Below are 12,989 nucleotides of genomic sequence, written 5' to 3'. Positions count from 1 at the left end.
CCCATTACCGTAGTTTCCTTAAAGCACCAAAGGAGTGGAAAGAAGAGAGAGAAAGAATATAGAGATAGAGGAAAGAGAGAGAGGAAGGGCGCGCTCCCTCTCATTACCACACTCCCTAACCGCACTTCCAAAACCGCATGGAGGGGGCGGTGTTTCAGTGCCACATCAGCTGCGGTTTCAGCTGAACCGCACCCTACACCCACCGGCCTAATGTTTGTGTACCTTACTGTTACGATGTAAGGATTTATATAAATAAGGTTAGCACCCTTATGAATATACCTTATTCAGGTTCAAATCCCAAATGCACACTAGAGATTAAACAAATTATCGGTAACAAAGTGAAAAGATATCAACACAAATCCAAAATAGATATATTTCACTTTATACATTAGATTAAACATCTAAAAGTTAATTAGTTACATAAACAAATTGAATTACTTCCCAATTCCTTACTCCAAATTGGTGTGGCGAGATTGGATTTCATGGGGGCTTTGACCCAAAACTGAACTCAATTTGAAAACCACCATCTCAAATAATACAAACATCGCCCCTTCATATACACTCCCCATCGGAAGCAATGGTGTCGTCGTTTCTTCCATCGCAACACCATGATCCGCCATCGTCTGAGCCGCTATATACGCCACCACGCTCGCATACTTCACCGACGATCCTGACTCCGGCTGTGCAGTGAGAACCAGCACACGACCGCCGTTCGTTTTTGCGACACCACATATAGCATCGACGGTCGAGAAACCACCTGGACCGGCGGACGCGATAAGGAGATCGGAGGAAGAGATCGGAGGCGTAGTCATGTCACCGACGCAGTGGGCGGAGAGTCCCAAGTGTGCCAGCCTCATGCAGAGAGCTTTCATCATCAGACCTTCTCGACCTACTCCGTAGACGAAGATTTTTCCACGGCGGGCGGCGGTGGAAGCTATTTCGTCGACGGTGATATCCAAGGGAGAGGGATTGGTGGTGGAGGATTTGGCGAAGACGGAGTTTATTTGATTGCAAATTCTGGTTGCGAGAGTTGACATCGATTCGGCGGTTGATTCCTCCATTGCCAATAGCTCACCTGAACTTTCTTTGCTTTGCTGCTGCTCTTCAAAGACTTCAACACATCAAATTCTTATCTTTTGCGTCACGTGCGTGTCACGAGGAGTGGTTCTCTTTTCAAGAAGTGGCCTCCACTAACCAGGTTTTTGGTAATAACCATTTGCGGCTGATTTTTGTTTCGGATAATGGATTAATGAGATTGTATTTGATTAGACCTTTAAATTTTAAGAAATCAAATAACTATTTAGATAAAATAAAAATAAAAATCCAAGCCAAAAAATAAAGGCGATATTTTTGTGAGTATTGAGAAAAATTATATGTTTTGTGTAATTAGAAAGAAATGACCAGTAAACAATTACTTTTTCCGTATACACATGAATTTATGTATTAGAGATTATACAAATCATATAATATAATTTTTTGGGTAAATGAAAAAAAAAACATTCTTTTTATACAGAAATTTGATTTGACACCGTGGTTTTTTGTGTCAGTTTTAACACTGTGAACAGACATATATGCATAACCATTTACGATTAGGCATACATTGCTGATGCCGGTACACTTGAACGTTAGAACTGCAAATAAGAAATATATGACTCAGGTTGAATCTCAAGATCTCTACTTAATCTCAAGGGAATCACCTCTCTCTCTCTCTCTCTCTCTCTCTCTCTCTCTCTCTCTATATATATATATATATATATATATATATATATATATATATATATATATATATATATATATATATGATAAAACTATAATTTTTGTTAGTTTTTTCGAATAGAATTAATTCCTAAAAAGCAAAAAAATAAGAAAATATTTTAATAAGAAAGTTAGTTAAAAGAATTAACCATTTACTAAATTGTCGTTTTCCTTGATTATCTAGGAATTAGTTTAGACGGTAAGATAAAATAATTAATAAAAGATTAGGAATACGAAATCGGTTCCTTGGTTGTTAAAATTTTATGATTTGGTGTTAAAAACGTTTCCGCAACCAATTTTCATAACGGCATAACAACTAAAACTCTTTTGTAATCGTCTTATCATCTAAGAGTAAAGTAGGAACATTGAACAATATGAATATAAAACAAACAGAAGAGCAACAAAAAGAATATATCAATATGGGGCTTCAAGATTTGAAGGGAAGACAACTAAAAAAGCATGAAGAAACTAGAAAGGTCGAGATTGTTTTTTAGTCTGAGGTTTGAGATAAAAACAACACATTAACAAGTAAGAACAGAAAGAGAAGGTCGTTAGTTACTTGCATATAAGTAACGTTTCTACATATCTTAAAAGACAACCAGTTTCAAGTATTTATTTTACAACAAAAAGTAGTTAGTAGTTACTACTAGTTGGCAGATGAAGGTTTTTTGCCATCAGTAGTAATGTCGATATCTTGTACACCAACAGCCAATGATGATGCTGCATCACCATTCACAGACTCTTTTCGCCTCAGTTCTCTTACTTTATGGAACTCGTCATAGTGGGCCCGCCTCTGCTCCTTGAACCTTGAACCCCCTCCTATTATTATTTATTATAATAATAATAGTTTAATTGCTGAATCCATAAAGATTAAAGATAGATAATAATTTGAAGTGAAAGAAAAAAGGACCTTCATTATCTTCATCCATAGCATCCCCTTCATTCTCTGATGATGATGTCCAGCCAGAGCCAGAGGGATGTGAGCTGATAATATGTCTACTTGTATCATCCACCATTTCATTGAACACAGAAGGATGATTTGATGATGCTTCTTCTTCTTCTTCTTCATGCACAATCTCACCATCCCTTTCAGAGAAACAAGGATTCCTTACAGGAGATAAAGATCCTGACACACAAATAATAACATCAGAAATAGCAGCATACTTTCACTTCTTTCTATTCCAACTAATAAAAGAAAACAGTTTAATTTATGGGGTCAATTCTGACATATGTGCATCAACTTACCATCAACATCAGAGTTCATATGATGATAAGGAGTCTTTGGTTCAGTAATTTTCTGCCTTTCTGGTTTGTTTGCTTCGATTTCTGATAGTTTTTCCTCATCCCACCTCACAGATCTCCGACTGCTTCAACAAAACAATATGATATAAAGCACAAATCAAGCAACAACAATAACATTCATGGTAAAAACTTGTAACATAGTCATATACTTATTAATTTCAAACGCATCTATTTTAGTTGTAATCGATATTTATCATCTTTCCTTCTTTTAAACTTGATATCATATATAGTCAAAAGATATCTTTCACTTCTTGCACTCTTTCTTTAACACTAGATTTTGCTCCCGTTGAATTTGCATATGCTTTATGAGAAACAAAATAATGATAAATCGACTTCATATCAAGAAATAATATTAAAAAGATATGGGATCATGATCATTAAGCAATTACCGATGTTACATTACTGTACAAAAGAAATACATGTTATATCTACTAGAATTGGAAATAAGATGGTTTAGTTTGCTATCAATCATTTTGCCTTGTCCAAAGGTCTTTCTGGTCAAAGAATCTTCAAGGGAAAAGAAAAACTATAGAATAAGATGTAGGTGGTTTAGTTGTTATCAAATAGATTGCATTCTCCAAAGTCCAAACAAGGTCTGAAAATCTTGATTCTTGAAGGGAGAAAATAAAACCAACACGGGTTCATTATAGGAGAAGATGACAATAAAACATGCTAGAGTAGAGTATGAAGTAAAAGCAGATATCATAGAATGTTACCCCATGTCTCCGATTGTAGACATTCTGATACTTAAGAATCACAAGAAGCAGCTGAGTAGCAGGTTTCCTGAAACAAGAAATATATGCACAGCATGTCACACTCTTCTCCTATAGAATTTAGTTTTTCATGATAATAAAGGTAAAAAAAAACACATAACATGGATCTGTTTGAATATTGGAAAACAAAAATAATGCTTAATAATATGTGCATGATATATATAACCGCAACCGATACATAAACATGAAAGCAAGCATGAAGAATACCATAACTATATTATTGGTCATTGTGAAATTTCCAAAGATAGCCAAACTCAGGCACTCGATGTCACTGTTTTTCTCTAAACCTTTCATGATAAGATGCAATGCCAATTGTCCAGCACTATATGTACTTTTAAGGCTTTGATAGTTGTAATTAGCATTTGAAATCCAGTTGTCACTGAATAAGCAACTGTAATGTTTCTCTATATAAGCACATGAGTTATTGAACATTAGGACTGATTTTGCCTTGTTAAAGCTTAACTTCACTAAAACACTGGTACATCGTTCCAAGAAAGCTCTCCAATTCCACAAAAGCAAATGAAAAGTCGGTCCAGATCAATTTCTGTTAACTGCACTTGCTATCATAGGTAAATTTCTACGGACATATAACAGCGGAAAGAATTCAATGAACTTGATCGACAAGGAACAAGATGATAGTGTCTTAAAAAGAAGTCAACACTTAGACTAAGTGATAAATATAAACAATAACACAAAAACTCAAATTAACACTGCAAAAGATCATCAGTTCCCCTCAGATGCATAAACAAACAGAAACACTCGTCCATACCTAAGTTATTCGCATGGTAGAGGATCGAATTTCAGATCGCAATCACGTACAATAACCTAAAAAAGTGATCGCCCTAACATTTATCAATATCCGATTACCGAGAAACAACAAGATCGAAGTATTCATTTGCGTATCGATTAGGTCAAAAAACAAAACTCAATCGAAAATGGATGCAAATCCAAGACAAACGAACAACCAACCAGAGTTTCGTCTACTGTAGCGCAGGGAATGACTACGTCGACGAGCAGATCTGTTTGTAGCTTCTGCGTCGGTTGTTCCTCTCGAGAATCCAGACAAAGATTTCTCTCTATACTTCCTGTGCCTTTATAAAGGCACCGTCAAAAGTTTTTACTAATTTGGTTTTTATGTTTTATTAATTTATAATAACTTTTTTAAAAAAAATTCTACCATCTATTCCTATTCTACGTCTAAAACCAATATACATTTTTAGGTGGGAGTTAAATCTACGATTTCATGGAAGAAGACAATTCACCACACTAATGTTTGATGTATTTCGAATCGGTCTATTTTAAATTTTATTTTTGTTGACTTTGGAGGCACATAAAATTGAATATTTATAAGTTAAAAATGTCATGAGTTAAAGAGTTACCCATTGCATGGTCATTAAATTATATAGACCCATAATTTCAACTCATTAATGGAGGTGCCATGTACTTAAGTCCATGTGTGTAATAATGAATTAGATGTGTTGTTTACATTAGGAACTGATCATCATGTCTTCTCTCAACTTTCTCATTCATTTACTCTGATGGTATACATGATATGTTTGAGAACATTGATTTTGTTGGAATGGACAAAGATGAATGTTTTGTTTTTATGGAAAGATATACACAAGAGGCCCTAAGGAAAATCCCACATCTGAAAGACTATCTGAGGATGACCTAAATGTTGAGAATGACTGAAAACTGAAAGTGCAAACAATATTCAATGAAGTTGTATACCAGAAGAAACAAAAGCTTGTGTCATGTATGAGGTTTGAAAATCCTAAACATTTAAAACACATGCTTTGCAATTATGCAATTGGTAATGACTATCAACTATGATACAGAAAGTGATAATAGAAGGCTTGTGATAAAATATTGTTATGGATAATGCACATTTAGTATTTGAGCTTCATGGATGAGTGATAAGCACTCTTTCTAAATTAAGTCTCTTATTATTTTTTTTTATCATAATTATGGTAGAAATTTCAAAGTAGGGTCTATTTTTCATTATGTTTGGATCGGTAGCCATTACACTACATAAAGAGTAAATTACACGAATGGTCTCTATGGTTTAGGGTAATTTGCACGTTTGGTCCCTAACTTATTTTTTAAGGTCCCTACTGTTTGTTTTTGTTGCGCGTTTGGTCCATGTCTTACCTAAAAAAACTATTTTGCCATTGATTTTTTTAATTTATTTAAATAAACAGACCTCCAACTCTACCTCATCACCTTACCTTACCATTTTTCCCTATATAAATAATAGTATTTTTAAGTAAGACATGGACCAAACATATAACAAAAACAAACAATAGGGACCAAGTGCGTAACAAAAACAAACATTATGGATCTTCCAAGTTAACAACATAAGTTAGGGACCAAACACGCAAATTATCCTAAACCATAGAGACCATTCGTGTAATTTACTCCTACACATAAATCATACATAAACAAAAAAATAATTGTTGTAGAAATTTCAAACTCTAGCTTTCTTTCAAGTTGATAGGTGTTATGACTCCGTAGAGAAACAAAATTCTAAAAGTTTTAAATGTATGATTATGGAGGCCATTAAGAAACTAATAATCACTATGCTGGAAAAAAAATATTTTTTGTGTGCGATGAAAATGATGTTCAACATGAAATTGAAATGTCAAAATTGTATTACCTAAATTTGTCCAGCTACTAGACATAAGTTAAATGAGTTGAAATTCATAAAATCTAATATTCTTTAATCTTGTTTAGTATAGAAAAATTATCAATATTGAATATAGACAATAAATTATTATTCCTAAACATTAGTATCAAGTGTTATATTAAAATCATAAGAGAAAACACCACACAAAACTCCTAGCTCGAGAGCAGAATTTGCATGTCAAAAAAAGAAAGAAAAAATGAGTTTATAACCAATATATTTAGGAGAGACATAACCTATTTCATTCTTCATGAGTATACCTCCAATTATGGAGCTTTGTGTCTTATTTTGATGGCAATGTATTTCTGACCATTATACCCTTGTATTAGACTTAGTTAATTCTATAGCTTTGTCAATGATTATATAGTGTCAATATATTTTTGACCAATCTACCCCTGTAATAGAGTTAGTAATTGGTGTAGCGTTAAATATGTTATAACATGTCAGTTGCACAATTTATAGTTGATTACACTTTGATGTTATAAAATGTATTTTTTGGCGGTATTTCAACATAACTAATTCGAGTATACTAAAAACTAAAATAGACTTCAAACAACCGTTGGGTTAAGATGTGGTTCAAGCTGGTGTCCTAAAATACCAACATTACATACAAATAACTACATTACAAAATTGGTCACCTATGTAGGAAAACTTTACAGAACAGGTCCTTGTAACAGAAAAATATTACAGAAATGGTCCATGTCCGTAAATACATTCCAAAATTGGTGCCCTATGACAGAAAATTATTACAAAAATGGTCCCTATGCAAAGAAACATTACATAATACATCCTCCTAAAAGAAATACATTACAAAAATGGTCCATGTCAAAAAATACATTACAAAATTGGTCCCCTGTGCAAGAAAACTTTACATAACAAGTCCTTATGATAGAAAAATATTATAGAAATGTCCCCTGTCGAGAAATACATTGTAGAATTGGTCCCCTATGATAGAAAATTATTACAAAAATGTTCCCCTTGCAGGAAAACATTCAGAATACATCATTGTGATATATATACATTATAGAAATGGTCCATGTCCAAAAATACATTACAAAATCGGTCCCCTATATAGGAAAACTTTAAAGATCAAGTCCTTGTGACAGAAAAACATTACAGAAAATGGTCATTGTCCAAAAAAACATTAAGGAGTTGGTCCCTGTGCAAAAATACATTCTAGAATTCTTTCCTTGTGACAGAAATATAGAAATATGCAGTCATGTGACAACTTATGGGAGAAAAACAAATACAAAAATGGTCACAAAATAAATACAATATTTGATCAAAAGTTTAACGGTTTTACCAATGACAAATCCTACCAAACGATAAAAATAAAAAATTAAACAATCAATACAAAGAGCATAAAAATACTAAAAAATAATCAAACTCATAACAAAAACTCATGATCTTTTATGTTCTTTATTCTTGCTAGTGGATGCTTCATCAAAGACTTGATGTGCAAGATATTTGCAAGTCCTTCCATGGTGTCCATAATTACTTCCTTCTCCTCCTTATACATGTTAATCATCACCATGAATCTCTCATTATTATCAAGTTCAATAATGTATTGCTCTTTTGCATGTTTGTCAAAAAATACTATTGACAAAACAATATCGCTTTATGATGAGTAATGTTTTTTCACCTATTGAACTAGATGATCTAAGTCGTACAAACATGTGTCTATATAGAGACATGTTGATCCAAAGCAATACATTTGCCTACATGATCCTAGCTAACTAAAAGAAGCATCCATATTTCAATTTAAACTTGAATTTTGATATTACATGTCTGATAACCACAATGAAAAAAACAGTTAAGAAAACTTAAAGGAAACATAAAGTATCATCCATCGTTGATAAAAACTTACTCAATATGGGGGAGTGAGCACTTATGTCGTATCTCGGTGCATCAACCTCATTATCCATCAAAGAGGAGGAAATAAATTGTCTATTGCAAACCAAACATAACTGAAGGAAGAACCAAAAGTTAATCAAATGCAAAAAGTTAATCAAAACTAAACTTAATCGAACGAAGAACAGTTAAACTGTTGTGACGAAGAAGAGAATATAAAAGACTATATTTATACCATTAATTGGTATCAGCGATAAAGTCGCAAGAGCTATTCAGATGGATTCTTCACATCGATATAGGAGGAGTTCATCACGTCGATATTGTAGGTTTTTGTATATCACATATTATGTATTCACGTGATGGAGTTTTCCCACATTTAATTAGGTTTAATTCTAATTAAATTCATTTAGTTCTATTCTTTAATAATATGGAAATGATATTTTAGTACAATCACCTTTTATTTTGATTTATAAATATAGTTTATGGTTTTAAATTTATTTCTATCTCATTAAATTATAAAATTAGATATAAACGTGAGTTTAATAGGTTTTTATATATATATATATATATATATATATATATATATATATATATATATATATATATATATATATATATATATATATATATATATATATATATATATATATATATATATATATATATTTTGACTGTTTCTTAAAATTTAAAATTTAAGAGGTATACCTGTTACAACATAATTTACAATCTTATTAAGCTTAAAGTGAAAGCGTGTACTTGTATCGCTACATGTTAGAAACACTAAACCCTAGCCCTCATCGACACAACAACTGATACCGTCAAACCCACCCCCTGTATCGCCTCTTTTCTAACTCGCTTCAGTTTCTGGTGGACCTCTGGTATCACCACCCTCGCTCACTCAAATGCTCTTCCTTTTAACCTGGCTGATCGACGCTCTGCCACTCTACGTTTCTTTACCTCTGTTTCTCTTCTCAAACCCCTAATTGCACATGTGTCTAATGAAGATCCAACTTTTGAAACCCTATCTAGCCGATGCCATCGCCACCCCCTCTCTCGCCCCTTTTCTACCTTCTATTATGACAAGAAACCCTAACTGTCTCGACATAGTCTCTGCCCTTACACATATATTTTGACGACGAACCACACCACGATCTTTCTTTGTCTCTCTCTATCTCTCTCAGGTGTAATTTCTTTTTGTTATTCTGTTGCTATTTGTCTCTCTCTCTATCTCTCTCAGGTGCCCTTTCTTTTTGTTTTTCCGTTGATGCATTTTTATCCTTTTAGCTAAAGTTTGAAGAGTTATTGTTGTTGGAATGCATTTCATAATGCTACAAAATGTATAAAACGATGGATGTGTTTCAGTTTCACATAGGTGTTTCTGATAACCCTCTTTATATTTCTTCCAAATATTTAATTATCAAAATGCGTTTTTTTTTTTGTCAGAAATGGCAGGTACCCATGATTCGTGGAAATGAAAATCAAGGGCCTTATTTGGACTGTAAAACCAAATGAAGATGATGATCAGATCTCCACTAAGAAAGGCATCAATGAGTAGGTAAGGTTTTTTTGGAGTCGATTTCATGTTTTTCCCCAAAAAGCATTAAAATCTAATCTTCTTTCCTACCTTGTGCATTTCTTTTTGTGTTTTCTACTCTCTGGCATCACAAACATCACAAGTAAACCCAGGTGTTGGATGAAATGTCTCAATGAAACTTCGTTGACAGATCTCTTTACCTGGTCAGGAAACTCTGCAGCCAACTCACCTATGACCAGATCTTCCTCTCGCGTTCAGGTAAATACAAATAAAAGTTAGATAACAATGTTTTTTTTAATTTTAATTTATGTTTGCTGTTTATGAAGTTTAGAGTTTTTGATAAACTGAATGGTAGTCTTCAAAATTTTCAATAAGATTATATCTAGAGGTCAAAGTTAGCTAAATACAAAGCCCTGTTCAGAAGTTATTTTCCAAGGCTTCAATTTCATAGTTTTTTTATTTAATACATCAATTTCTCATGTAAAAATGGAGTTGCTGGTTAGCTTTTATGCGTACTGTTGAGGTGCATTGGATCTTGATTTTAGGAATCTGTCAAGATGTGGAATTGACAACATTCATATTGAAGGTATAACCAACACCAAATACTAAATATTATAGCTTACAGTTGTTGATCTTGGTATATTGAAATCGGACCAATCATGAACTGTATGTTTGTTTTTTTTTTTGAAATATTGATCAATTGAGCATAAAGGCTGGTGATAAAATTGGTCCGAATGGTTATGAGGGTATCACAGTGGAACTTTCAACTTTGATTAGGTTTCTCACTTAACCTTCCTAAAGTACGAAAGCTTCACTGGTACTTCAAAATTTGGTTGCTATACACATCTGGTATTTGGTTGTCTCATTGTGATGTTTTTGTTTGAAACCATTGATAGAGAAAATTTGTTTGTAACCATGGACATAAAAGCTTTTTGCACACTATATTCTGGTTCAAATAATAATATAACAAAATCTATATCATCTCTTATTTCTTAGTTTATTTGTTTTATGTATTTGTTCTTCTTATTGTGTATTAATATTGGGGTAGAGGTATAAATGATGTAATTCTTATTGGTTTTGTTGGCAAGTGCAAAACTGGAGCAAGAGAAAGCAAAGGACAAGCTAAGCAACATGGTGTCTTGGATAAGGCCCTATTTCTATCATTCACTCAAATAAATATTGGTAATTTCGGATCTATATCTCAAGTGCCCCTTTGTTTGTGCATGTTTATGTAATGATTTGCTCTTCTACCAATTTATTAACAAATTTTTTTCCTATTTATACTTAATCTGTTTCACGGTTCAAATCGGCCATACAACATTTTTTTTTTGTATTTTAACTAGATGTTTGCACCGGTTGTTTTTTTGCTTGCTGTAGTATTTAAAATGGTTCATATAGGAAAATCATGAGCGTGATCAACTTTTATCACTAGGCTTTTGGTTTTTCTTAATAGGTCAAAATAAGCAGAAGAAACTCCCTTTTTTTGTTATGGGCTATTAGTGTTGAAGTTTTTATCAACTTATGCACTTTGGTGTCTTGTTGGAGCAGGAATATTGATTTGTTTGGTACCCTAGGGATAATTATCACTTATTTTGGATGAAATTGCCCTTAAGATCTTTGTTATCCCTCATTATTTGTTTTGTGCTGGAGAATGTGACGTTGATTATTATGATCTTCTATTGTAAGTTCTCTTACAATTGGACGATTTTACCCTTAAATCTCTTTTATCCATTCATTTTTGTTTTGGGCCAGGGGAATGGTCATTGTAATTGGTTGTATCTTTTTATTACATGTCTTAACTTCAGGTTCATTATTATTGGTCGTTAGTGGAGTATTTGGATGTGCTTTTTAATAGGTTTGAACAGTTGTGTTATCATCATAAATTAAGACTTTCTTCTTAAATTTGCTATAATATTTTTTTAATATTTAAACCTAGAATAATTAGATGTCTATACTATAGGAATCTGTTGGAGACTATTTTGGTGTTGCTAAAGTTTTGGAGTTGATGCTTGTGTCCCAGAAGATCCTAAAAAGATTGCTACTAACGTTGTGGAGTTAAAGTTAGGAGTCAATTGTGTAGTTTTGTTTTTGATTTTTTAAGAGAATAAATCTAAGCTATGTTATGCTTAATTCCACTTGCAACATTCATTGATGTGTTTTCTTTTATGGCCTTTTGTTTCTGCATAACTATTTGAAGGTTTTTTTTTTTTTTTTTTTTTTTTTTTTTTTTTTTTCTTTTTCGAAAGAGGTTCTTAGTTCACTAATTATTGAGATTTATCCAAGTTTCAAGTATAGCGTCCCACTTCATATTCTAGCAACCTACTTTGAACTTCTTAAAAAATGACTATTTTACATATTAAGCAAACCCACACACAACTACACTTTGCATTTTACTGTGTGAAAGCATTATATTTTGAAAACACAAGTCGAGTGTAATATTTTTTTTTTTAATAAAGGAATCTGTTAAGTGTTGGAATTTTGCATTATCAACAGAAAACTGTTATGTTCGTTTATCATATTTGCGGGTTTATTTATATCAAGATACCAATTTTAACATCCTAATATGTTTCTGGTTAATTATGTTTCTTATGAGAAATTTGGAGTTATCCCTTGATATTTCATTGTCATTATTTATGCTTTTGTCTTTAAAATTAGATATAAAAATGCATCCTATTCATTCCTATATTGGTGATAGTTTTATATTTATGTAATAAAAACATATTGCAGTTTGTGATAGATTACATACGCAAAAACTAAATTTTATGTTGATTTAGTGTTTGTATTTGAATTTACATTTAGAAGCGAAATTTTATTAATATTTGTTTTTCAAATTTCAAATTTTATGATTGTGAGTTGATTTATGAAATCTAAAAAGAAAAATTAGGAAAACAATTTAGGGTATGCATTAGAAAGCCAAGAATATAATAAAAGTTATTAATTAAAAAATACAATATAGTGTATGCACTTGAAAGAAAAAAGTTTGAGCGAGTGTCATGATATAATAAAAATTTTAATTAAAAAGGGAAACAAATTAAGATTGACAATTGTTATTTGCATTAGTTCATATTTTAAGTAAACTTTCCATTTAATA

General features: G+C 32.3%; 2 protein-coding genes and 1 long non-coding RNA gene across 9 annotated transcripts; 1 reads left to right on the top strand and 2 right to left on the bottom strand.

The window, feature by feature from the left end:
* Nucleotides 1-349: 349 nt before the first annotated feature.
* On the bottom strand, nucleotides 350-1,256 carry LOC111888881 (uncharacterized). The gene has a single exon (XM_023885013.3). It carries the CDS (start codon nucleotides 1,059-1,061, stop codon nucleotides 450-452), a length of 612 nt encoding a protein of 203 aa, XP_023740781.1. The 5' UTR covers nucleotides 1,062-1,256; the 3' UTR covers nucleotides 350-449.
* A 1,036-nt stretch (nucleotides 1,257-2,292) lies between these two features.
* LOC111888869 (protein phosphatase inhibitor 2) lies at nucleotides 2,293-4,941 on the bottom strand. Of its 4 annotated transcripts, none has more exons than XM_023884998.3 (6): nucleotides 4,800-4,924; nucleotides 4,600-4,655; nucleotides 3,774-3,840; nucleotides 3,001-3,122; nucleotides 2,666-2,881; nucleotides 2,293-2,574 (listed from the first exon to the last, which is right to left on the bottom strand). In XM_023884998.3, exons 3-6 carry the CDS (start codon nucleotides 3,794-3,796, stop codon nucleotides 2,402-2,404), a joined length of 534 nt encoding a protein of 177 aa, XP_023740766.1. In that variant the 5' UTR covers nucleotides 3,797-3,840; nucleotides 4,600-4,655; nucleotides 4,800-4,924; the 3' UTR covers nucleotides 2,293-2,401. The 4 variants fall into 4 exon arrangements, with proteins under 4 accessions (XP_023740766.1, XP_023740768.1, XP_023740767.1 ...); XM_023885000.3 differs by having other exon boundaries at nucleotides 3,001-3,119; nucleotides 4,800-4,922; XM_023884999.3 differs by lacking the exon at nucleotides 4,600-4,655 and having other exon boundaries at nucleotides 4,800-4,941.
* A 4,191-nt stretch (nucleotides 4,942-9,132) lies between these two features.
* On the top strand, nucleotides 9,133-12,050 carry LOC111888888 (uncharacterized). Of its 4 annotated transcripts, none has more exons than XR_002849346.2 (4): nucleotides 9,134-9,545; nucleotides 9,808-9,919; nucleotides 10,042-11,080; nucleotides 11,859-12,050. It is a non-coding gene; the product is annotated as an uncharacterized LOC111888888 (long non-coding RNA). The 4 variants fall into 4 exon arrangements; XR_002849345.2 differs by having other exon boundaries at nucleotides 9,808-10,484; nucleotides 10,987-11,080; XR_008230514.1 differs by having other exon boundaries at nucleotides 9,133-9,601; nucleotides 9,808-11,080.
* Nucleotides 12,051-12,989: the final 939 nt, after the last annotated feature.

Source organism: Lactuca sativa, chromosome 2 (genome assembly GCF_002870075.4).
Source record: "Lactuca sativa cultivar Salinas chromosome 2, Lsat_Salinas_v11, whole genome shotgun sequence".
In the NCBI taxonomy this organism is placed as follows: Eukaryota; Viridiplantae; Streptophyta; class Magnoliopsida; order Asterales; family Asteraceae; genus Lactuca; species Lactuca sativa.
The sequence above is the reverse complement of the archived record's forward strand: the minus strand, read 5'-3'. Positions and strand labels throughout refer to the sequence as shown.